Source organism: Oryctolagus cuniculus, unplaced genomic scaffold, assembly GCF_964237555.1.
Source record: "Oryctolagus cuniculus unplaced genomic scaffold, mOryCun1.1 SCAFFOLD_38, whole genome shotgun sequence".
Taxonomy (NCBI): Eukaryota; Metazoa; Chordata; class Mammalia; order Lagomorpha; family Leporidae; genus Oryctolagus; species Oryctolagus cuniculus.
In genome coordinates this window covers 633744-658919 of record NW_027208391.1, presented here as the reverse complement: position 1 = coordinate 658919, position 25176 = coordinate 633744, and the positions used below count along the sequence as shown (strand labels likewise).

The following is a 25176-nucleotide window of genomic DNA, read 5'->3' as shown; positions in this document are numbered from 1 at the left end:
CCATCTGCTGGTTCACTCCCAAACTGGCCACAACAGCCAGAGCTGCACTGAATCGAAGCCAGGAGCCAGGAGCTTCTTCTGGGTCTCCCATGCAGGTGCAGGGGCTCAAGGACTTGGGCCATCCCCTACTGCTTTCCCAGGCCATAGCAGAGAGCTGGATCAGAAGTGGAGCAGCCGGGACTCAAACTGGCACCCATATGGGATGCTGGCACTGCAGGCTGCAGCTTCATCTGCTATGCCACAGAGCTGGCCTTGGTATTTGAAATTAAAATGATAAAAGTTAACAATATTTATTGAAAAATAACCCGCAACATGGTATTGGAAAATGTTATTTTATTTTTAAGACAAAAAATTAGATGCAAAGAGTGGCATTGTTTTCCATTTTGGCACACCTCTTTAACATCTTCATTTGCAGGACTGTGGTAAGAAAATACCACAGAATGGATGGCTTATAGGATAGAAACCGGTTTTCTCACAATTCTCGATGTTGGATGGAGGTCCAACATCAAAATGCCTGAAGGGTTGGCTTCTCCTGAGGTTCCGCTCCTTGGGTTGCTAATAGCTTCTCTCTTGTCTTGCTGTGTTCTAAGTCCCTTCTTATTAGGAAAGCGGTTGGATTGGAGTAGGGCTGACCCTCAGGCTCTCTTCTTTAATAAATCACATCTTTCAGGATTCTATTTCCAGATACAGTCACATTCTGAGATGCTGGGTGTTAGGGCTTCTATACAGGAGTTTTGGCATGGGTGGTGGGTGGAAGGGCTGGGTACTATCAAGTTTGTAACAAGGGCTTAAGATAAGTGAATTAGCATATTTCCTTCTGCACTAAATTTGCAGTATCACATGTCATGTAGTTTCTGGAAAACCTCATTGTTCATTCAAGAGAACAAGAGTGAAAAAGGCAAATAATGTCTCAGAGTTATTATGAGGGTAGTTTTTAGAACCACTGCTCTAAATAATTAGTGAGTATATATTACATTGACTAGAGTAAAAAATGAGATAATGAAAAACTTCTGGTTAATGTACAGAAAAGCAAGAAAGGGGAAATAAAGGAAGAAACAGATTAAACAAATAACAAGATGAGAAATTTAAATCTAACTGCACTAGCAATGACATTAAATGTAAATGGATTAAACACTCCAATTAACAAAGATCATTAGACAAGATAAAAATGATGCCTACATATATACTGCTTACAAGAGATCTGCTTTAAGGACAGAGATTAGCTGAAAGTAGAAGAATCCAAAATGACACACCATGTGTAATGTTTTCTATTGCTGTGTAACATCAACTGTGGATTAGCTCGCAGCTGTGTAGGTCAGAAATCCAAGAATGCACTGTCTGGGTCTCAAGTCTGAAATCAAGGGGTCAACTGGATTGCATTTCGCCTGGGGACTTGGGAAGAACCCACGTGCAAACTCGTCAACCAGTGAGCAGAGCTGAGGTCCCCATTTCTTTGCTGGCTGTTGTCCACACACTGCTCTGTCATCAGTTTGCCTACAATCCTTGAGACATAGCCCCACCACCTTCAAAGTCAGCCACAAAGCTGAAGTCTCACCCTGACTCCACAGGGTATGAAACCTTTATCACCAGCAGAACACCTGGTTATGTCACACCCTCTGAGGGCCATTTCCCTTGGGGTTAGTTGACCTAGAGCCTTAATTAAAATTAATTTTAAATGAATTAAAATTGTAACATCCCTTCACAAAAGCACCTAGTTTTTAGAGTTTGAATAGCTGGGAACTGCATGCACACCAGGAGCTGGGAATTTGGAGACCATTGTAGAATTTTGCCTACCATACCATACAAATACTAACCGAAGGAAAATTGCCTCGATTATATTAGGACTGGAAAAAAAAAAACTGATTGTAAAAAAAGAAATTAGACAGCCAGAGGAGGCTATTTAATACTGACAAAAGTATCAGCTCAACTGGAGGATGTAAGAATCCTAAATTTGTATGAACTGAATATAGCTTGATAGTGGTGGTGGCTCTGTTTGTGAAAGCCCATTAGGTGCTCACTTCAACAGCACATAGACTAAAATTGGAACGAGACACAGAAGATTAACATGGCTGCTGCACAAGGATGACATGCAAATTCATGAATTGTTCCATTAAAAAAAACCTCATCAAAACATAAGGTTAAATTAGATTCAACTTGTTCCATCTATTTTTATCAATAAAAATGATAAAAATAAAATAAAAACCTATTGGATGCAGATAAGTACTCATGAAGAAATGCATAAATACAAATATTAGCAAAAAAGAAATGATGAAAATCAACTAAGATCTCATTCCAAGAATCTACAAAAGGAAGTGAATCATATCTAAATAGAATACATAGGAGGTAATAATATGAAAACTAGCTAATAGTTGAGACTTTTTTTAAACATTAAAATCCTTAGAGAGCCTCAATAAGAAAACTTTAAAAAGAGAGCAAACAGATACCAATATGGGGACTGAAAAGGGGGTCTTCACTTTAAATCATACAGATATGTGATAAGAAGATATTATGAATTATTGAAAGTCAAAAATTAAGTTATTTTGGTGAAATGATATGGACAAATTATCAAAAAATTCATTTCTAAAACTTACATGATAGAAAATTTGAATCATCCTATATCAAATTAATAATTAATATCAAGTTAATAGAATCCATAATTGAAAAATTTCTTCAAAGAAAACTAGCCCAAGAAAGCTTCATTGGTCATTTTTATGGAAAACACGTATGGCAAAAGTAACAGCTATACCAGTGATGCCACTCTTTTACACTCTTCCAGAGGACTAAAAACAAGTCACACACACACACACACACACACACACACACCCCACCCTGGAAAAAAAATGAAAAGGAAGTATCTTCCATCTGCTGGTTCACTCCCCAAATGACCACAGTGACTGGGGCTGGATCAGGTTACAGCCAGGAGCCCAGGAACATCTGGGTCTCCCAAGCAGATACCGGGGCCCAAGGACTTGGGCCATCTTCTACTACTTTCCTCGGCCACAGCAGAGAGCTGGATTGGAAGTGGAGCAGCCAAGTCTCAAACTGGAGCCCATATGGGATGTCAGCACTGCAGGAGGCAGCTTCATCTGCCATGCCACAGTGCTGGCCCCTGGAACTACTTTAAAAAAAAGATTTATTTATTTATTTGAAATTCAGAGTTACACAGAGAGAGGAAAGGCACAGAGAGAGAGAGGACTTCTATCCACTGATTCACTCCCCAATTGGCCACAATGGCCAGAGCCATGCCCATTCAAAGCCAGGAGTCAGGAGCTTCTTCTGGGTCTCCCATGGGATGCAGGGGCCTAAAGACTTGGGCCATCTTCTACTGTTTTCCCAGGCCAAAGCAGAGAGCTGGATCTGAAGAAGAGCAGCTGGGACTAGAACCAGTGCCCATATGGGATGCCAGCCCTTCAGGCCAGGGTGTTAACCCACTGCACCACAGTGCCAGCCCCTGGAACTATTTTTTGAGACTGTAGTCTTCTGGTCTACAGCCTGTACAAAGTTCCAGATATTTTGGGGCATGTCTTTCATTTGAACTTTTCACTACTTCCTCCAGATGAAATTCAGGGAGTGGAAGGAATGAAGTACTGGGTAAGTTTTTGGGAGTCTACCCAACATTAGAACCAATTCTCATGCTTTTAGACCCTAGAGTACCCTTCCCTCACCTATATATAACAACACCTATAGGAGTGCCTGGGACACAGTAGGTGTCAAATAAATTTGCTTCACAAGAAAGATGCTATTCATTTTTATGTAAATATTACCTACTAATTGTAAAGAGAAACTTACACACACAGAAAAGTCAAACAAAAAGTACCTGATAGTCCACCAACCCTGAAACAACCATCATTAAGTTTCCAGAGACTACTTCATTCGTCCCTTCAAAGTTCACATAAATATAGAATATTGCATAGTTTTACACCATATGCTACATTTGCATGTTTCCATTTTTCCAGTCTTCTCCTCCTCCCTTCTCCCCACATCCCTTCTCCCTCAAGGTAACCAGTATTGATACCTGATGTATAGTCTTCCATTGTTTTCTCCATGCACATCCAATCTCATACACACAGAAGTACATAATACATGTTATAATCATTAACAAAAATGGAACCTTGTGTATATACATTCCTGCTATAAAGCAATTATTTACCAAAACATTGTGGAACTATCATGAAGTTCTCCCGTACAGACAGAACTCATTTTAAAAATTATCCTCATGCAGCTTCAAAATAAGGATTTATCACAATTTATCTAGTAATGAGTGGTTACTTTTCCAAATGGGGCTTTTCTCCCTCTCCCTCTAAACAATACTTCAGGAAACACTCTTATTTATTTGTCTTTTTTTTTTTTTTACAGGCAGAGTGGATGGTGAGAGAGAGAGAGACAGAGAGAAAGGTCTTCCTTTGCCATTGGTTCACCCTCCAATGGCCGCCACAGCCGGCCCGCTGTGGCTGGCGCACCGCACTGATCCGAAGGCAGGAGCCAGGTGCTTCTCCTGCTCTCCCATGGGGTGCAGGGCCCAAACACTTGGGCCATCCTCCACTGCACTCCCTGGCCACAGCAGAGAGCTGGCCTGGAAGAAGGGCAACCGGGACAGAATCCGGCGCCCCGACCAGGACTAGAACCTGGTGTGCCGGCACCACTAGGTGGAGGATTAGCTTATTGAGCCATGGCACTGGCCCTATTTGTATTCTTATGCATTGATATTATTTTTATTTCCATGGGAAAAATTCTTAAAACTGCATCTTCTAGGTCAAAGGATAAATATGTATATTTTAAATAGTTTGCATTGCTGGACTGCTGGTACAAATACAAGCTAGAACACTTAGGTAAGAATACATGGTTATTTGTATAAGCTGTTCCCTTAATTTTATGAAAACATCTTAGGGGCTGGCCCTGTGGTGTACTAGGTTAATCCTCTTCCTGCAGTGCTGGCATCCCATATGGGCTGCTCACTCCACTTCCGATCCAGTTCTCTGCTAAGGTGCCTGGGAAAATAGCGGAGGATGGCCTAGGTCCTTGGGCCCCTGCACCCACATGGGAGACCCGAAAGAAGCTCCTGACTCCTGGTCGGCTCAGCTCCGGCCATTGTGACCATTTGGGGAGTGAACCAGTGGATGGAAGACGTCTCTCTCTCTCTCTGTGTATGTGTCTCTATTTCTCTCTGTAACTCTTTCAAATAAATAAATCTTTTTTTTTTTAAACAAAACACTTAAATACTTTTTTGACATTTAAATGTGACATTTCCCAAAATAAACCAAAGTTCCTCACAAACAAGCAAAAAGACAAAAATACACATGTCTCCCAAGTCCAATTAGCAACAGATCTCTTGATTTTTTTCTATCTCCATGAGTGGAAGCTTGATCTCATTGGAAGTTTAGTCTGCGTTTCCCTGAGTACTACTTGGGTTCAAATCTTCTCACAGGTTAATGGCCATTTGGAGTAGTAATGAAGGCTTTTCCATATTCAGTACATTTATAGAGTTTTTCTCCAGTGTGAATTTTTTATGATAAAATATGAGAGCTGGCTGAATACTTTCCTATATTCACTACATTCATAAGGTTTTTCTTTGGGTGTGTTCTCTGATGTTGAATGACCTATAGCAAAAGGCTTTTTCACATGTGCCACATTCATAGGGTTTTTCTTTTTTAATGATTTCTCCCTCAAAGTGAGTTCTGAAGTCTGCCTTATGGATTTGATGTCTTCTGGATCCTTGCCAATTACCTTCCCCAAGTGGGTATCTGTAATCAAATCCAAATTTTTTGTGAACCCTTCCTCTTGTGTTTGGAATTTTCTGTGGGGCTCTTCCGTGACAACTTTTGGTTCTGGAAAAAGAACAGATCCAAATCTAAAGCCTCTTTGACCAGTGGGCATTTTCTTTTGTGTAACAATCTTTTGACTCAAGTGACTCTCCAGACTATTTTGCAATCTCAAAATCCTGTCATTCCATGTCCATAATCTTCCCATTCTGGAATCCCATAGGCCACTTTCTGTGAGTTTCTCTACTATGGCTTCCTGTGATAAATCTTCAGAAGTATCCTCTGTTAGTACAGCATTCCTGGTTGTAAGTTTAGTTTCCAAGTCTAGGGAGGGAAAAAGAGAAAATAAAATAACTTCTACTTCCTAAGCTGAAGAAATCTCACTAAGTGAGATAAATCATGTGAAAAATGGACTGGTAAATGAACATTTGGTTTTAATTGCCGTAAACTGACCTTACTTTCTAGGAAGAAAAAGGTAGGATTAAGGGAAGGTGGTTGAGCAAATAATCAAATTGGCTCATTCAGTGATATTTTCTCCTATTAAAAAAAAAATCCATGGAGCAAGCATTTAGCTTAGTGGTTAAGATGCTGGTTAAGATACCTGCATCTCACATCAGAGTACCTGCATTTGACACCTGACTCCAGCTTATGCCTCATGCAGACCCTAAAGGCAGTGGTGATGGGAGACCAATGCCTGCAAATTCTCCATGAAATGTGTGAGGCTAAATAGTTAAGAATTTTCAATAGCCTCATATGGAAAGACAGATTTGAATATAGGGTGACCAAAGGGGTCATCCCTGGGACTCACAGGGTTTGCCTGGAACTTCAAGGTGAAATGCTCTAAGGACAGGATGAATAAAAAAAAACAGAGCAGGTTGTTCAAGGAATAATCAGCTCAGTTAAATTTCCAATTGAATCAAAGTAGCTGAGGATTGATAGAACCCCTAATACAGCAGCCAATCAAAAGTAAATATTATTTCTTGGTGGGAAAAGATTATATAATACACAATTTCAAATTACTGCTATAGGTTTTAATAGCCAATTCTTGAAAACCAAAATAGGCATACACAAGGAGACAAAAGTCACTTGAGAAAAAAGGCAAAAAGAAATAATAGGGACATATCTAAAATCAATCTATATATTTTAATGACCATAAACTTTAGAATTAATCTGTAAAATTGTTTATTTTTAAAAGATTTACTTAATTTATTTGCAAGGCAGTGTTACAGAGAGAGAGAGAGAGATTGATTGAGAGAGATCTTCCATCCACTGGTTCACTCTCCAAATGGCCACAATGTCCAGGGCTGGGCCATGATGAAGCCAGGAACCAGGCGTTTCAATTGGGTCTCCCATGTGGGTGCAGGGCCCAAGGACTTGGGCATCCTCTGCTGCTCTCCCAGGCACATTAGCAGGGAGCTGGATTGGAAGTGGAGCAGCCAGTACTTGAACAGGAGTCCATATGGGATGCCAGCACTGCAGGAGGTGCTTACACCCATTATGCCACAACACTGACCCCCCCAATCCATAAACTTTAAAATAACCATAACAATGTTAGGTAGGAAGGCAGAAATTTAGCCTGTGTTTGTGAGAAAGGCCTGAAAACCAGCACCTACTGCAGAAGCTCCAGAGCCCAGTATTTTGCACTTCAAAGTCCTGCTCAGGTAGTCCCAGCTCTTCCTCACAAGGAAAGCTCCCAGGAGTATTCTCTCCTCAGGACCAAATGGGTTACCTGACTGATAACATGAGGCAATAAAACCTTCACAGACCCCTAAGGGAAGCCTCTCTACTCTGCTCCAGCCAGCAAATCTGGGGAAGAATTTGTTAATTTTCACCTAGCAAACCCTTCAGTCAGGACTCTCCCTCTTTCGTCTTGGAGGAGAGGGGGAGGTGGGTAAACAGACTCCCTTAAAAACCTAGGGAGTCCAAATGGACTGTGTGCTCAGCCCTCTGCCTCTCTGCTGAGCCATCTGCCTGGCTGGGCCTGGCCTGGCCTGCCCAGGTATATTCTCTCCACTCAACCATGTAACCTCACTCTACCCCAGTTTGAGTGACTGGGCACTCTATCTGTCCCTTCCATTCTGATGGATGCCCTATCCCCAATAAAACTTTATCACTTTGCTTTATCACTTTCTTGCATGAAGACAAGAACCCAACAGCTTCCATGGCCTTTTCTCTGGTGACAACAATATTCAAGAACATTAAGAAAATATTAATAATTTCATCAAAGAATTAGAAAGCACAAGGGCCATGCCTGGGAAGGCCGTGCAGGATTGCTTGGGTGCTTGGGCCTCTGCCACTGGTGTGGGAGACCAGGAAGGAATTTCTGGCTCCTGGCTTTGGCATGACCCATACCTATCTGTTGCAGCCACTTGGAGAATGAACCAGCAGATGAAGATCTGTCTCTCCCTCCCTCTGTTGCTCTGCTATTCAAAACAGGTAAATAAACAAATCTTAAAAAGAATTATAAAGTACAAAATAAAAACCAAATGGAGGGGCTAGCACTGTGGCACAATGGGTTAAAGCCCCAGCCTGCAGCACTGGCATCCCATATGGGCACTGGTTTGAGTTTTGGCTGCTCTGATTTAGATCCAGCTCTCTGCTAATGCACCTGGGAAGGCAACAGAAGATGGTCCAAGAGCTTGGGCCCCTACACCCAGGTGCGAGACCCAGAAGGAACTCCTGGTTCCTGCCTTTGGACAGGCCCAGCCTCAGCCATTGCAGCTACATGGGGAGTGAACCAGAAGATGGATCTTTTTCTTTCTCTGTAATTCTGCCTTTTAAATAGATAATATTTAAAAATATATAGAGAGAGTCTATGGGAAAAGACAATTAAAAAACAAGTATGGATTTCAAAAAAAATTTTACACCAAAATAAGCTTATCTTTTAATTCTATTATTCCACAAACTGTTTGAAGTACTCTGGTATACTTGGGAACACAGGATTCTTTTTTTTTAAGATTTATTTATTTTATATATTTGAGAGTCAGAGTTACACAGAGAGAGGAGAGGCAGAGGGAGGTCTTTCATCCTCTGGTTCACTCCCCAATTGGCCGCAATGGCCAGAGCTGTGCTGAACCAAAGCCAGGAGCCAGGAACTACTTCTGGGTTTCCCACATGGGTGCAGGGGCCCAAAGACTTGGGTCATCCTTGACCGCTTTTACCAGGCCATAGCAGAGAGCTGGATTAGAAGTGGAGCAGCCAGGTCTTGAACCAATGCCCATATGGGATGCCAGTGTATCAAGCTAGGGCATTAACATGCTGCACCATAGCGCTGGCCCCAGGATTCTTAACTTATCAAAAATATCCACCAAAAATGAAGGTCAGGGACCGGCGCTGTGGCACAGCAGGTTAATGCCCTGGCCTGAAGCGCTGGCATCCCATATGGGTTCCAATTCTAGTCCCGGCTGTTCCTCTTCCTTTCCAGCTCTCTGCTGTGGCCTGAGAAAACAGTGGAAGATGGCCCAAGACATTGGGCCCCTGTGTCCATGTGGGAGACCTAGAAGAAGCTCTTGGCTCCTGGCTTCGGATCAGCATAGCTCCGGCCATTGCAGCCAATTAGGGAACGAACCACTGGATGGAAGAGCTCTCTCTCTCTCTTCCTCTCCTCTCTGTGTAACCTGACTTTCAAACAACTAAATAAATAAATCTTAAAAAAAAGAAGGTCAAATAAAGACCTTTTGTGGCAACAAAAACAAACAAAAAACTCCAACCAAACCAAACCAAACCAAACCAAAGGACAGTCTTTGAAAGAATACCTGAACAAAAGGAAATGTTAATGTGTGTTTATTATCCCAGATAAAGCTCAGAAATGAAGAAAAAAAGTGAACATAAAGGAATGATAGAAATAAACATAAAGTAATAATAATATCATCTGATGAGATCTGAGATACACAAAATTAAAATATATAACTTCAATAAAATATAAGTGAAGGTAAATGGAATAAGCTATTATAATTTCCTTCTATCTTGGAGAGGAGAGAAACTTGTATTAAATTGTTCATTCAAGAAGGCATGCTATAATCTCTGTTTTAATTACTAAACAATTAAAAACTGTATAATTAGCAACTGACTAATAATTACCAAGGAAACAAAAAGAACAATAAGAGGTAGTACATCTAAAGGTAGGCATGGATGGAAGGAAAAAGAATACAGAATAGGCAAGAGACTTTCACAATTAGATGGCAGAGCTAGATACGATGTAAGCATATTAGTTGTGAATGGACGAAACACTCCAAAGAACATAGACTGTCAGATTGGTTTAAAAAATTAACGGGCCAGTGCTGTGGCGCATCCATCGGGTTAAAGCCCTGGCCTGAAGTGACTCCCCTATGGGCACCGGTTCTAGACCAGGCTGCTTCTCTTCTAATCTGGCTCTCTGCTATGGCCTGGGAAAGCAGTAGAGGATGGCCCAAGTCCTTGGGCCCCTGCACCTGCGTGGGAGACCTGGAGGAATCTCCTGGCTCCTGGCTTCAGATCAGCTCAGCTTCCGATTGGCTCAGCTCCAGCTGTTTTGGCCAATTGGGGAGTGAAGCAGTGGATGGAAGACCTCTGTCTCTACCTCGCTCTGTAACTCTTTCAAATAAATAAAATTAATCTTTTTTTTTAAAAGAAGGGGGGGGCAGTGCTGTGCTGCAGTGGGTTAACACCCTGGCCTGAAGTGCCAGCATCCAATATGGGCACCGGTTCTAGTCCTGGCTGCTCCACTTCCCATCCAGCTCTCTACTATGGCCTGGGAAAGCAGTAGAAAATGGCCCAAGCCTTGGGCCCCTGCACCGGCATGGGAGATCAGGAAGAATCTCCTGGCTCCTGGCTTCAGATTGGAGCAGGAGCTTTATTACAGCCAACTGGGGAGTTAACCAGCAGATGGAAGACCTCTCTCTCCCCCCCTCTCTGCCTCTCCTTTCTGTGTAACCCTGACTTTTAAGTAAATAAATAAATCTTAAAAAATAAAATTAATGAATGTTGTTTATAAAAGGAATACATAAAAATTAGAAGTGAAAAGATGAAAAGAGGTAACAGCAGAGAAAACAATAACCAAAAAGAGGATGTTTTAGTGATATTAATATTAGACAAAACATGGCCAGCACCGTGGCTCACTAGGCTAATCCTCTGCCTGTGGCGCCGGCACACTGGGTTCTAGTCCCAGTTGGGGTGCTGGATTCTGTCCTGGTTGCTCCTCTTCCAGTCAAGCTCTGCTGTGGCCTGGGAAGGCAGTGGAGGATGGCCCAAGTGCTTGGGCCCTGCACCCACATGGGAGATCAGGAGGAAGCACCTGGCTCCTAGCTTTGGATCAGCGCAGCGCACCGGCTGTAGCAGCCATTTGGGGAGTAAGCCAATGGAAGGAAAACCTTTCTCTCTGTCTCTCTTACTGTCTAACTCTGCCTGTCAAAAAAAATTAGACAAAACAGACTTTAAGGAAAAAAACATGAAGAAAGATAAGAACTAGAATCCACTTGTCTTTCCAAGACCATGATCCTAACCAAGTTACTATCTCTTGCCTAGACTGTTTGAACAACCTCTTAACCTAGCCTGCTTTATGTCACTCAATCAGAGTTGTTTCCTAATAGTCTTTCATTGAAATTTTTCCATGCTCTGCACTCACTTGGATTAGAACCCAAGCTCCTGACCATCATCTGCAAAGCCCTGCAGGGGCAGCTTCCCTCCAGCTCCAGTTTTACTCCCTACCAGTCTCCCCCTCCCTTGAGTTTCCATAGCAGCAAATCCCTTCTTATTTAGGATGTATTATAATCCTTTTCCTATCAGGTATTTTGCATTGCTATTCCCTTTGCCTGGCAAGATGATCTCTCCACTTCCCCAGGATGGCTGCTTCTGACCTTTCATGGCCCAGTTTAAATGTCCCATCTCCAGAAGCTGCCCTTGTCCACTTGATCTGAGGGAAACACTTTCACCCCCATCCCAGTTACTATTTCATGTTCTCCAGCTTGTCTCAAAACAAAAAGGCATTAAATACTAAGTGGGTACTGCATTTTGATTCTCAACTGATTCATTTCTTGTTTGTACTCTCAATTAGTTAAGAACTGGAGGGAAGAAAGATCCCCTCAAAATTTCAGCAGGCTTGCAAGTGAAAAATTAAAACTTAAGTTCTAGTTTGAAATAGGTTTACCTTAAAAGAAGCATTTTAGCTTAAAGAAATAAAGTTAGCATAAGAAAACATTTTTAGGAAATGAAGGAAGGCCAGATAATGGTGAAACAAATCAGAAAAACAGAATTAACTGGAAAGGATAAAGTGATAGGGATATTTTGTGCATGTTCTAATAAAAAGGAAGAAAAAATCTGAAAATTAAGAAAGCAGAGTAGGTGGGATAGGAAACCAAAAGTAGGGAACAGAGAGGAGAGGCAGAGATGAAGAGGATGGGGCAGGGTGCGGGGATTTTTTGCTTTGAGACAACGTTGAGCAGAGGTACCCCCAAAAATATTTCAGATATTCCATTGAACATTCCCCAGTGATATTATTTGAAATAAAACCTTTTTCTTGATTCTGATTAATTTACCTGGATAGGGGCCTCTTGAAATTTCTCTCAGCACTGCCCAGGGTACTTTTCCATTCTCCAAATGAGATTTCATATCTGGTATGAAAACTGCAAGCCCTGTTCAAAAATAAATAAATAGGATTTGATTGATGTTGTGAGAACTACTGCCAAATTCAGTCTCAGTTCTCAATTTTCTACATAGAGTGGCTATTACAGAAAGATACAGAGCTGCACTGTCCAATACAGTTGCTAATAGCAACGCATGACAGTTTAAACTAGACTTTAAATTAAATTAAAAATCCAGTTCTTTAGGTGGAGCAAATTTGAACTGCTCAAAAGCCACAAGTGGCTTGAATGTGTGATATAGGCTAGCAAAGATACAGGTTTCTGTTTTTTTTTTTTTTTTTTTTTTTTTTTAAGATTTATTTATTTGAAAGTCAGAGTTACACAGAGAGTGGAGAGGCACAGTGAGAGAGAAAGGTCTTCCATCTGATGGTTCACTTTCCAATTGGCCACAATGGCTGGAGCTGTGCCAAACCAAAGCCAGGCACCAGGAGCTTCCTCTGGGTCTCCCATGTGGGTGCAGGGGCCCAAGGACTTGGGCCATCCTCTACTGCTTTCCCAGGTCATAGCAGAGAGCTGGATTGGAAGTAGAGCATCCGGGTCTTGAACCAGCGCCCATATGGGATGCTGGCACTTCAGGCCAGGGTGTTAACCTGCTGCACCACAGCACCAGCCCCACAGATTTCTGTTTTTTAGATTTATTTTTATTTATTTGAGTGGTAGAGTTACAGAGAGAGAGAGGGAGAGACAGAGAGGTCTTCCATCCAATGGTTCACTCCCTAATTGCCTGCAACGGCCTGAGCTGAGCTGATCCAAAGCTAGGAGCCAGGAGCTTCTTCCAGGTCTCCCTCATGGGTGCAGGGCCCAAGGACTTGGGTCATCTTCCACTGCTTTCCCATGCCATAGCAGAGAGCTGGATCTGAAGAGGAGCAGCCGGGACATGAACTGGCACCCATATGGAATTCCAGTGCAATAGGCAGAGGCTTAGAGCCTCTCTATCATAGCAGAACATTCTATTGTACAGTAACAATCTAGAGAATTATAAAGGTATTTATCTCAAGAGAGCTTAATACTATGGTTTCATGTGATAATGAATCATGGGAATAATTCAAATAAACACAAAATGGGGGGGCAGCACTGTGGCGTAGTGGGCAAAGCCTCCGCCCACAGTGCCAGCATCCCATATGGGCACTGGTTCAGGTCCTGACTATTCTACTTCAGATCCAGCTCTCTACTGTGGCCTGGGAAAGCAGTGGAGGATGGCTCAAGTCCTTGGGTCCCTGTACCCACATGGGAGACCTGGAGCAAGCTCCTGGCTCCTAGCTTCAGGTTGGCACAGCTCCACCTGTTGAGGTCATCTGGGGAGTGAATCAGCAAATGGGAGACTGCCCCTGCCTGCCTCTCTGGAATTCTTATTTTCAAATAAATAAATATTTTTTTAAAAAATGGTTGTAGGTGTTTGGCATAGTGGTCAAGATACTGCTTAGGACACCCACATCACATCAGAGGCCTGAGTTTGAATTCTGTCTCAATTTCCAATGTACACCCTGGGAGGTAACAGGTGATGGCTCAAGTAGTTGGGTCCCTGCCATCCATGTGGGAGGCCTAGGCTGAGTTCTGGATTCCTGGCTTCAGCTTGGTCCAGCTCTGGCTGTGAGACATCTGGAGAGTGACAAGTAGATGAAAGATTTCTCTCCCTCTCGCTCATTCTGTTTTTCAAATTAATTATTAATTAAAAAGAACATGGACACATTTGTTTTCTTTCTTTTTTTTTTTTTTGATGATTTTTTTTAATGATGATGAAATCAGATCAGACCTATTGTCATGTTTAATCCCAGTGAGAGTCAAGTTGGGAGTTGATAGTTTCTTTTCTTTTCTTTTTTTTTTTTTTTTTTTTTTTTTTTACAGAGGATCAGTTTAGTATACATTAAGTAAAGATTTCAACAGTTTGCACCCCCATAGAAACACCAAGTGAAATATATTATTTGAGTACTCATTATAGCATTAAATCTCAATGCACAGCACATTAAGGACAGAGATCCTACATGAGGAGTAAGTGCACAGTGACTCCTGTTGTTGACTTTACCAATTGACACTCCTGTCTATGGCATCAGTAATCTCCCTATGCTCCAGTCATGAGTTTCCAAGGCTATGGAAGCCCCTTGAGTTCTCCGACTCTTATCTTGTTTAGACAAGGTCATAGTCAAAGTGGAGGTTCTCTCCTCCCTTCAGAGAAAGGTACCTCCTTCTTTGAAGACCTGTTCTTTCCACTGAGATCTCACTCACAGAGATCTTTTGCCAGAGTGTCTTGGCTTTCCATGCCTGAAATACTCTCATGGGCTTTTCAGCCAGATCTGAATGCCTTTAGGGCTGATTCTGAGGCCAGAGTGCTATTTAGGGCATCTGCCATTCTATGAGTCTGTTGAGTATCTCACTTCCCATGTTGGACCACTCTCCCCTTTATTTATTCTATCGGTTAGTGTTAGCAGGTATTAGACTTGCTTATGTGCTCCCTTTGACTCTTAGTCCTTTCATTATGATCAATTGCGAACTGAAATTGATCACTTGGACTAGTGAGATGGCATTGGTACATGCCACCTTGATGGGATTAAATTTGAGTCCCCTGGTATGTTTCTAACTCTACCATTTGGGGCAAGTCAGCTTGAGCATGTCCCAAATTATATATCTCTTCCCTCTCTTATTCCTACTCTTATGTTTAACAGGGATCACATTTCAGTTAAATTTCAACACTTAAGAATAACTGTGGATTAATTACAGAATTGAATCAGTCATATTAAGTAGAACAGACAAAAAAACTACTAAGAGGGATAATGTATTAAGTTGTTCATTAACAGTCAGGGCTATGCTGATCAAGTCACCGTTTCCCATAGTGTCCCTTTCACTTCAACAAGTTTCCTTTTTGGTGTTCAGTCAGTTGTCACCGATCAGGGAGAACATATGGTATTTGTCCCTTTGGGACTGGCTTATTTCACTCAGCATGATGTGTTCCAGATTCCTCCATTTTGTTGCAAATGACTGGATTTCGTTGTTTCTTATTGCAGTATAGTATTCTAAAGAGTACATATCCCATAATTTCTTTATCCAGTCTACCGTTGATGGGCATTTAGGTTGGTTCCAGGTCTTAGCTATTGTGAATTGTGCTGCAATAAACATTAGGCTGCAGACCGCTTTTTTGTTTGCCAATTTAAATTCCTTTGGGTAAATTCCAAGGAGTGGGATGGCTGGGTCAAACGGTAGGGTTATCTTCAGGTTTCTGAGGAATCTCCAGACTGATTTCCATAGTGGCTTAACCAGTTTGCATTCCCACCAACAGTGGGTTAGTGTCCCTTTTTCCCCACATCCTGGCCAGCATCTGTTGTTGGTAGATTTCTGAATGTGAGCCATTCTAACCGGGGTGAGGTGGAACCTCATTGTGGTTTTGATTTGCATTTCTCTGATTGCTAATGACCTTGAACATTTTTTCATGTGCCTGTTGGCCATTTGGATTTCCTCTTTTGAAAAATGTCTATTGAGGTCCTTGGCCCATCTCTTAATTGGGTTGTTGGTTTTGTTTTTGTGGAGTTTCTTGATCTCTTTGTAGATTCTGGTTATTAACCCTTTATCTGTTGCATAGTTTGCAAATATTTTTTCCCATTCTGACGGTTGTCTCTTCACTCTCCTGACTGTTTCTTTTGCAGTACAGAAACTTCTCAATTTGATGCAATCCCAATAGTTAATTTTGGCTTTGACTGCCTGTTCCTCGCGGGTCTTTTCCAGAAACTCTTTGCCTGTGCCAATATCTTGAAGGGTTTCTCCAATGTTCTCTAGTAACTTGATGGTGTCAGGTCGTAGATTTAGGTCTTTAATCCATGTTGAGTGGATTTTTGTGTAAGGTGTAAGGTAGGGGTCTTGCTTCATGATTCTGCACGTGGAAATCCAATTTTCCCAGCACCATTTATTGAATAGACTGTCCTTGCTCAAGGAATTAGTTTTAGATCCTTGATCAAATATAAGTTGGCTGTAGATGTTTGGGTTGATTTCTGGTATTTCAATTCTGTTCCATTGGTCTATCCTTCTGTTTCTGTACCAGTACCATGCTGTTTTGATTACAACTGCCTTGTAGTATGTCCTGAAATCTGGTATTGTGATGCCTCCGGCTTTGTTTTTGTTGTACAAGATTGCTTTAGCTATTCGAGGTCTCTTGTGCCTCCATATAAATTTCAGCACCAATTTTTCCAGATCTGAGAAGAAGGTCTTCGGTATCTTGATTGGTATTGCATTGAATCTATAAATTGCTTTTGGGAGAATGGACATTTTGATGATATTGATTCTTCCAATCCATGAGCATGGAAGATTTTTCCATTTCTTGGTATCCTCTTCTATTTCTTTCTTTAAGGTTTTGTAATTTTCATCGTAGAGATCTTTAACATCCTTGGTTAAGTTTATTCCAAGGTATTTGATTGTTTTTGTAGCTATTGTGAATGGGATTGATCTTAGAATTTCTTCCTCAGCCATGGCATTGTCTGTGTATACAAAGGCTGTTGATTTTTGTGCATTGATTTTATACCCTGCTACTTTGCCAAACTCTTCTATGAGTTCCAATAGTCTCTTGGTAGAGTTCTTTGGGTCCCCTAAATAAAGAATCATGTCATCTGCAAAGAGGGATAGTTTGAGTTCTTCCTTCCCAATTTGTATCCCTTTAATTTCTTTTTCTTGCCTAATAGCTCTGGCTAGAACCTCCAGAACTATATTGAATAGCAGTGGTGAGAGTGGACATCCCTGTCTGGTCCCAGATCTCAGTGGAAATGCTTCCAACTTTTCCCCATTCAATAGGATGTTGGCTGTGGGTTTTTCATAGATTGCTTTGATTGTATTGAGGAATGTTCCTTCCAAACCCAGTTTGCTTAGAGTTTTCATCATGAACGGCTGTTGTATTTTATCAAATGCTTTCTCGGCATCTATTGAGAGAATCATATGGTTTTTCTTCTGCAGTCTGTTAATGTGGTGTATCACATTGATTGTCTTGCGCACATTAAACCATCCCTGCATACCAGGGATAAATCCCACTTGGTCTGGGTGGATGATCTTTCTGATGTGTTGTTGCATTCTATTGGCGAGAATTTTATTGAGGATTTTTGCATCTATGTTCATCAGGGATATTGGTCTGTAATTCTCTTTCAGTGCTGCATCTTTTCCCGGCTTAGGAATTAAGGTGATGCTGGCTTCATAGAAAGAATTTGGGAGGATTCCCTCTTCTTCAATTGTTCTGAATAGTTTGAGAAGAATTGGAGTTAGTTCTTCTTTAAATGTCTGGTAGAATTCAGCAGTGAATCCATCTGGTCCTGGGCTTTTCTTTGTTGGGAGGGCCTTTATTACTGTTTCAATTTCTGTCTCAGTTATGGGTCTGTTTAGGTTTTCGATGTCTTCCTGGTTCAATTTAGGTAGGTTGCATGTGTCCAGGAATCTATCCATTTCTGATAGGTTTCCCTGTTTGCTGGCATACAAGTCCTTGTAGTAATTTCTGATGATTCTTTTTATTTCTGTGGTGTCTGTTGTTACATTTCCTTTTTCATCTCTGATTTTATTGATTTGGGTCTTTTCTCTTCTTTTTTTAGTTAGTTGGGCCAATGGGGTGTCAATTTTGTTTATTTTTTCAAAAAACCAGCTCCTCGTTTGGCTGATTTTTTGTAATGTTTTTCTTGATTCAATCCTGTTGATTTCTTCTCTGATTTTAATTATTTCTCTTCTCCTACTAGATTTGGGTCTGGTTTGCTGTAGGTTTTCTAGATCCTTGAGGTGAATAGAAAGCTCATCTATTTGGTGCCTTTCCAATTTCTTGATGTAGGCACCTATTGATATAAACTTTCCTCTTAACACTGCTTTTGCTGCGTCCCATAAGTTTTGGTATGTTGTGCTGTTATCCTCATTTACTTCCAGAAAGTTTTTGATTTCTCTTTTGATTTCTTCTATGACCCATTGTTCATCCAGGAGCATGTTGTTCAATCTCCATGTGTTTGCGTATGCTCTAGGGATTCCTGAGTTGTTCATTTCCAACTTCATTCCTTTATGGTCTGAGAAGCTGCATGGTATGATTCTAATTCTTTTGAATTTGCTGAGACTTGCTTTATGGCCTAGTATGTGGTCAATCCTAGAGAAGGTTCCATGTACTGCTGAGAAGAATGTATAATCTTTAGCTGTAGGATTGAAAGTTCTGTATATATCTGTTAGATCCATTTGGGCTATAGTGTCATTTAAATCTACTGTATCCTTGTTGATCTTCTGTCCTATTGATCTGTCTATTTCTGAGAGTGGAGTATTGAAGTCCCCCAGTACTATTGTATTGGGGTCTAAGTCTCCCTTTAAGTCTGTTAACAAATCTTTTAGATAAACCGGTGCCCTGTAGTTAGGTGCATATACATTGATAATTGTTATATCTTCCTGTTGAATTGATCCCTTAATCATTATGTAGTGTCCCTCTTTGTCTCTCTTAATGGTTTTTGTGGTAAAGTTTATGGTGTCTGATATTAAGATGGCTACGCCTGCTCTTTTTTCATTTCTGTTGGCATGGTATATCTTTTTCCAGCCTTTCACTTTCAGTCTGTATGGATCTTTGTTGGAAAGATGTGTTTCTTGTAAGCAGCAAATAGATGGGTTTTGTTTTTTAACCCAATCAGCCAAACGGTGTCTTTTAACTGGACAGTTCAGGCCATTCACGTTCAATGTGACTAATGATAAGTGGTAACTTTGCCCTGCCATTTGCCAAAGATAAGTTCTAATATATGCTTTGAATTCCCTGTGATCTTTTGCTGTGAGCTTTCCTTCCTTGGTTTCCTTCCTTTACCTTCTTTCATATTGATGACCGTGTTTCTTTGTTTCTGTGTGTAACACATCTTTAAGCATCTTTTGTAGGGCTGGACGAGTGGCAACAAATTCTTTCAATTTCTGTTTGTTATGAAAAGTCTTTATTTCACCTTCATTCACAAATGATAGCTTTGCAGGATATAATATTCTGGGCTGGCAGTTGTTCTCTCTTAGTACCTGGGCTATATCTTGCCATTCCCTCCTAGCTTGTAGAGTTTCTGATGAGAAGTCAGCTGTGAGTCTGATTGGAGATCCTCTGAGAGTAATCTGACGTTTCTCTCTTGCACATTTTAGGATCTTTTCTTTATGTTTCACTGTGGAGAGTTTAATTACAACGTGCCGTGGTGAGGGTCTCTTTTGGTCGTGTTTATTAGGGGTTCTGTGAGCTTCCTGTACTAGGATTTCTCTGTCCTTCTCCAAACCTGGGAAATTTTCTGCTAATATCTCACTAAAAAGGCCTTCTAATCCTTTCTCCCTCTCCATGCCTTCAGGAACTCCTAGAACCCGAATGTTGGGTTTTTTAATAGTATCCTGAAAATTCCCGACAATATGTTTCAGATTTCTAATTTCCTCTTCTTTTCTTTGGTCTGACTGTATCCTTTCCTGTTCTCTGTCTTCTAAGTCCGAAATTCTCTCTTCTGCTTCTCCCATTCTGTTTGTAAGGCTCTCTATTGTGTTTTTCATTTGATCTATTGAATTCTTCACTTCAGTCACTATCCCAGTTTCCTGTTGTACTAGTTGTTTCGTTTCATTTTGATTCCTCCTTAATATTTCATTTTCACGAGAGAGATTTTCTATCTTGTCCATTAAGGATTTCTGTAGTTCAAGAATTTGTTTTTGAGAACTTCTTAATGTTCTTATCAATTTTTTGAGATCTGCTTCTTGCATTTCTTCTATGTCATCATCCTCATAATCTTGAATTGGGGTGTCTTTTTCATTTGAGGGCTTCATGGTGACTTCCTTGTTTTTATTACCTTGGTTTTTGCGTTTGTTATTTGTCATATTGGAGATATTTGGTTTCTTCACTGTGGTGCTTTTTCTTGTTATACTATGACTCTAGATTAAGTGGACTATCTGTTTTTGATGGAGCCTTAGGGCTTGAGATGGGTGTGGCCTGAGAGCTCTGTTTGGTGTGCCAAAGGTGACACTCCCAGGTTAGGCGTGGTAAACCTCTCTCTCTCTCTCTCTCTCTCTTTTTTTTTTTGATTCAACAGGGACGTTATTCTGCACAGCTGAACAAAGTTGGAGGTAGTTAGCAGGCAAATGATATACCCACAGGAGCCAGAGATCAGAAGCTCTTTCCCAAGGACCACACAGGGAATCTGTTCGGCCCTTAGAGTGGGCTCAAATTCTGCTTCAGTCTCCCACTGGGTTGCCAAAGTTACAGAATTGTAGCGTCTCTGGAGAGTGCTCACGTGAATTCCGTGAGTTCTCTCCCCCACCGTCTCTTTTTTCACAGTCTCAGTTCAGTAGCACCATAAATTTACTAAGTCCTAATCTCCTGTTAATTCGCCCCTCCCAGAGTCAGGTTTTACTGCTAGGCTCAGGGCCGGTGCAGACCTGAGGTCGCTCTGCTTATGACGTATGTCCAAGATGGCGCCTGCTCTTTGTCTTGCTCGCCCTTGAGAGGTGAGCGGAGAGAGAGAAACCCGTGTCCATACCAGTCACCTTTTTTTTTTCCCTCTCTCTCTCTTCCAGTTAGCTTGGTGAAGTCCCCCCCGCCCCGGGGGTCGTTCCCTCTAGTCTCCTCTCTCCGCTTGCCTGCCGGTGTCTCGGGTTATTGAGGTTCAGCTCACCTCGCATTCCAGCGCTGGTGTGTTGAGTCTGCCGCTGATGTCCCGAACTGTGGGCTCCCACGCTCTCCACGCAGGTCTGCTCCCCTTCCAGCGCTGATGTCTGTTTTCTTTCTTTTTAGAAGCACTGATAATTCCTTTATGGAACAGATGAGAATAAACTTTGGAACTAGATTCCAAAAAAAAAAAAAAAACATATTGAAAGGACTTCAAAAAGTTCATGATAAATGGAATTAAAAGACACAAAAAATAAAATGTTATTTCTCAACATGAGCTTACAAGTTGAAGATACTTGTAAACAATGATACCAGCCACTTAGTCCAACATGAAAGAACTGAGGGCTCTGGGATTTTAACCACATCACTGTAGCTTTTTAACTGAAGAAAAATGGGCATTCTTTAAGATCTTTTAAAGTTAGGAAACAAAAACAAGTCAGAAGGAGCTGTAAGGTGGATGCCTGATGTTTTCCCAAAAAACACTCACAATACTGCCCTTGTTCAACAAGCGGAATGAGGAGGAGCATTACTGTGGTGAAGGACACTCTGGGAAAGCTTCCCTGCATGGTTTTTCAGCTAAACTTTGACCAACTTTCTCAAAAACATGCTATAAGTAGATGTTATTGTTCTTTAGCCTTTCAGAGAAAGTCAACATGCAAAATGCCTTAAGCACCCCCAAAATCTGGCTACCATGACCTTTGCTCTGATGAGACCACTTCCACCTTCAGTAGTTATTGCTTTGTCTGTGCTCTGCCTTCTGGATTATACTGGTAAAGACATGTTTCATCTCCTCTTACAATTCTCGAAAGAAATTGATCCAGTTTTACAATTTTCTATGGTAGTCTCTGCTCTTATCTGGGGCTGATCTGGGGGATCAAGTGGAAATTCTGCTCCACTTTATTTTTCAGTCAGAGCTAGGCAGACTGAGGCAATTGGGATGTTTAGGGCTGGCTACTGTTGTGCTACTGTCAGGTCTCTTTAATTAAAGCACAAGCAAGATTAATTTTTCCCTTACAAATTGTCATGGATTGCCTGCTGCTAATGTGTTCATCTTTAACATCACCCTGCTGCTTCTTAAAATTTTTCTATTAGTAAACTGATTTCTCTGGAGGCATTGTCCCTGAAAACTTTTTTTTATTTTTTAATTTTATTTATTTATTTGAGAGGGAGAGTCACAGACAGTGAGAGGAAGAGACAGAGAGAAAAGCCTTCCTTTTGTTGGTTCACTCCCCAAATGGCTGCAATGTCTAGAGCTGAGCCAATCAGAAGCCAGGAGCCAGAAGCTTCTTCAGGGTCTCCCATGCAGGTGCAGGGGCTCAAGAACATGCGCCATCTTCCACTGCTTTCACAGGCCATAGCAGAGAGCTGGACTGGAAGAGAAGCAGCGGGGATGACAAGTGGCACCCATATGGGATGCTGGCATCGCAGATGGAGGATTAACCTACTGTGCCGTGGTGCCAGCCCCCCTGAAAACTTTTAATAAGCATAAATGATTTCATCATTCTTCCAGCCCATGCTTCAACATAAATATGATGTTTGTTTTGTTTCAATTTCAGCAGAATTTAGAATTCAGGTGCTCTGTTAGGATCTCCTTTCAAACTGATATCTTATCCTCAAACTAGAACCTATTCAGACATGTTACAGCAAGTCAGTATGAGCTTATTTTGGTGTAAAAATGTGAAATCCATGTAGTTTGTCATAATACACATTTCCATAAACTTTCTGAAGACCGCTTGCAGTTATTATTCTACAATAAGTAGATCATTTAGTTAAGAATGACGAACAGCACGATGACCAACAATGTTCTCTAAAGATTCAGAGAGCTTGACACCTAAACTCAAAACTAAAATTCAGTTAGGTACTTTAGAAGCTCTGTATCCTCAGTAAACTGAGTCAAGGGGGAAAATTTATCAACATATAAGAGGAATTAACCTTACCCAGGGAGACAAGATTCCTGTAATTCTCTAGCATCACATCCTTGTGCAGGTTCCTCTGTGTAGGGTCCATCAATCTCCATTCCTCCAATGTGAAGTCATATCATTAAAAAGATGTGAAGCCACATCTTTAAAAGTCAGTGATTCCTAGAATAAATAAATCGTGATCACCCAGAGACTATACTATCATCCCTGTTAGGCAGAATAACATGTATAAAACTGGAGAAAAACTCCAGAAATTAGAATCACCAAATGATTATGTATGCTAACTGCTTAATCCTTATAGGACATATAGATCTCTCCAGTGGTAAGAACTTAAAACCATACGAGGAAGCCTATTCCATCTTTGGAGTTCCATCTGCGAGTAGTTTTACCAAATTCAAATTTGGTTTTCTAGAAACTCTACATATTGATCCTACTATACTTTCTGGAGGCAAACAGCATGGCTTCTTCCTTCTCTAGAAAGTCTTTAAAATATTTGTTTACAGCTAGTCGTTTCTACCCAAATAACCTGCTATCTCAGAAAACCCTGACTTGTGTAAAAGATCATCTTCTTTCAGTTCTAGATTGATCACAGATACAAAATGCTATAAGCTCTGAGACAGAAAAGAACACATGAGACTTTGGGGGGCAGTTCTTTGGTTAGGATATGAAATATGTACAAATGCTTATATAAATAATGGAAGAATGAGTCCAAAGTATTTTTAATGATGAACTACTGCTGGCGCCGTGGCTCAATAGGCTAATCCTCCACCTTGCAGCACCGGCACACTGGGTTCTAGTCCTGGTTGGGGCACCGGATTCTGTCCCGGTTGCCCCTCTTCCAGGCCAGCTCTCTGCTGTGGCCCAGGAGTGCAGTGGAGGATGGCCCAAGTGCTTGGGCCCTGCACCCCATGGGAGACCAGGAGAAGCACCTGGCTCCTGCCTTTGGATCAGCACGATGCACCAGCCACAGCACACCGGCTGCAGCACGCCAGCTGCGGCGGCCATTGGAGGGTAAACCAATGTCAAGGAAGACCTATCTCTCTCTGTCTCTCTCTCACTGTCCACTCTGCCTGTCAAAAAAAATGATGAACTACTGAGAGAAGGAGGAAACAGTAGAGAAAACTGAAATAGAACCTAGGCTCTTTGGAATATTTCTTGTTTCGTATATTTGACTTTTGAACTGTGGAAATATTTTATATTGTTTTAAAACAAGGATTAAACTTCAAGAAAGCAATCTAGTAGACTACAACCAGCTGGAATAGCATACCCATTTATCAGAGAGGAACTATTCTGAGTGATTTTAACACAGTAATTTTTCTGTACCTCTGAGTAAGAACTCCAAAACAAAGACAGTAACAAAAAAAAAAAAAACATTTTCAGTAAGCAATCTTATTGGTAGTAGAAGTAGAAATGATATTCTGTAACTTTTGTGTGTGCAGTGCTGGATAAAGCAAATTAGTCTATCACTGTTCCTAAAAACTAATCAATTTGGTATGGGAGAACAAAGATATAAAGAGGAGGATATAAATATAATACTGATGAGATTAGGTTAAAAACTCCATGGTTCTGAACTTGAAGTCTCAGTACAGACTCATGAAATATTTCATGTTCAAGGGAAAGAACTAGCTTTAACAATATGAAATAAGAATGCATTATGCTGGGGCTGGCATTGTAGAGTAGTGGGTAGAATCACCACCTGCAGTGCCGGCATTCCATATGGGCACTGGTCTGAATCTGGGCTGTATCACTTCCAATCCAGCTTTCTGCTATGGCCTGGGAAAGCACTAGAAGATGGTTCAAGTCCTTGGGCCCCTGCACCTGCATGGGAGACCCGGAAGAAGCTCCTGGCTCCTGGCTTTGGAAAAGCACAACTCTGGCTGTTGCAACCAATTGGGGAGTGAACCATTGCATGGAAGACCTTTCTCTCTCTCTCCCTCTCTGCCTCTTCTTCTCTCTCTTTGTAACTCTGACTTTCAAATAAATAAATAAACCTTAAAAATTAATAATGGTATGAGCCTTAACCTCTGAAAATTAGGGATGCATGTGACCAACATAGAACTACTGATCAAGTGTTTCTTACAAAACTTGTATTTCAAAGTCACTGTTAAAACACTTTTTTAAAATCAGATTAATACCTATTCCAAGCACATATACACTTGAATGTCCTTAGGTAAAATTAAAATATTCAACATAACATCTAATTTCTAGTCTTGTCCTTTACAGCTTTCCAACTTGATTCAGTAGCTTAGTCACTGTTCACTACTTCAAAGTCTGCCTGTAAGCTCTCTTCTCAC

General features: G+C 41.2%; 1 protein-coding gene and 1 non-coding gene across 2 annotated transcripts; one reads left to right on the top strand and one right to left on the bottom strand.

Moving 5' to 3' along the window:
• Positions 1–2010: 2010 nt before the first annotated feature.
• On the top strand, positions 2011–2117 carry LOC138848405 (U6 spliceosomal RNA). The gene has a single exon (XR_011386157.1). It is a non-coding gene; the product is annotated as a U6 spliceosomal RNA (small nuclear RNA).
• A 3192-nt stretch (positions 2118–5309) lies between these two features.
• LOC138848404 (zinc finger protein 624-like) lies at positions 5310–23142 on the bottom strand. Its single transcript, XM_070067881.1, has 3 exons — positions 22901–23142; positions 12272–12367; positions 5310–6083 (listed from the first exon to the last, which is right to left on the bottom strand). The coding sequence occupies exons 1-3, from the start codon at positions 22968–22970 to the stop codon at positions 5476–5478; spliced, it is 774 nt and encodes a 257-aa protein (XP_069923982.1). The 5' UTR covers positions 22971–23142; the 3' UTR covers positions 5310–5475.
• Positions 23143–25176: the final 2034 nt, after the last annotated feature.

Coding starts and splice junctions, on each gene's coding strand:
- LOC138848404 (XM_070067881.1), bottom strand. CDS start 22,970: ATGGACCCTACACAGAGGAACCTGCACAAGGATGTGATGCTAGAGAAT. Junction 12,368..22,900: donor CAGGAATCTTGTCTCCCTGG/GTAAGGTTAATT, acceptor ATTTTTGAACAG/GGCTTGCAGTTTTCATACCA. Junction 6,084..12,271: donor TTCAAGAGGCCCCTATCCAG/GTAAATTAATCA, acceptor TTCCCTCCCTAG/ACTTGGAAACTAAACTTACA.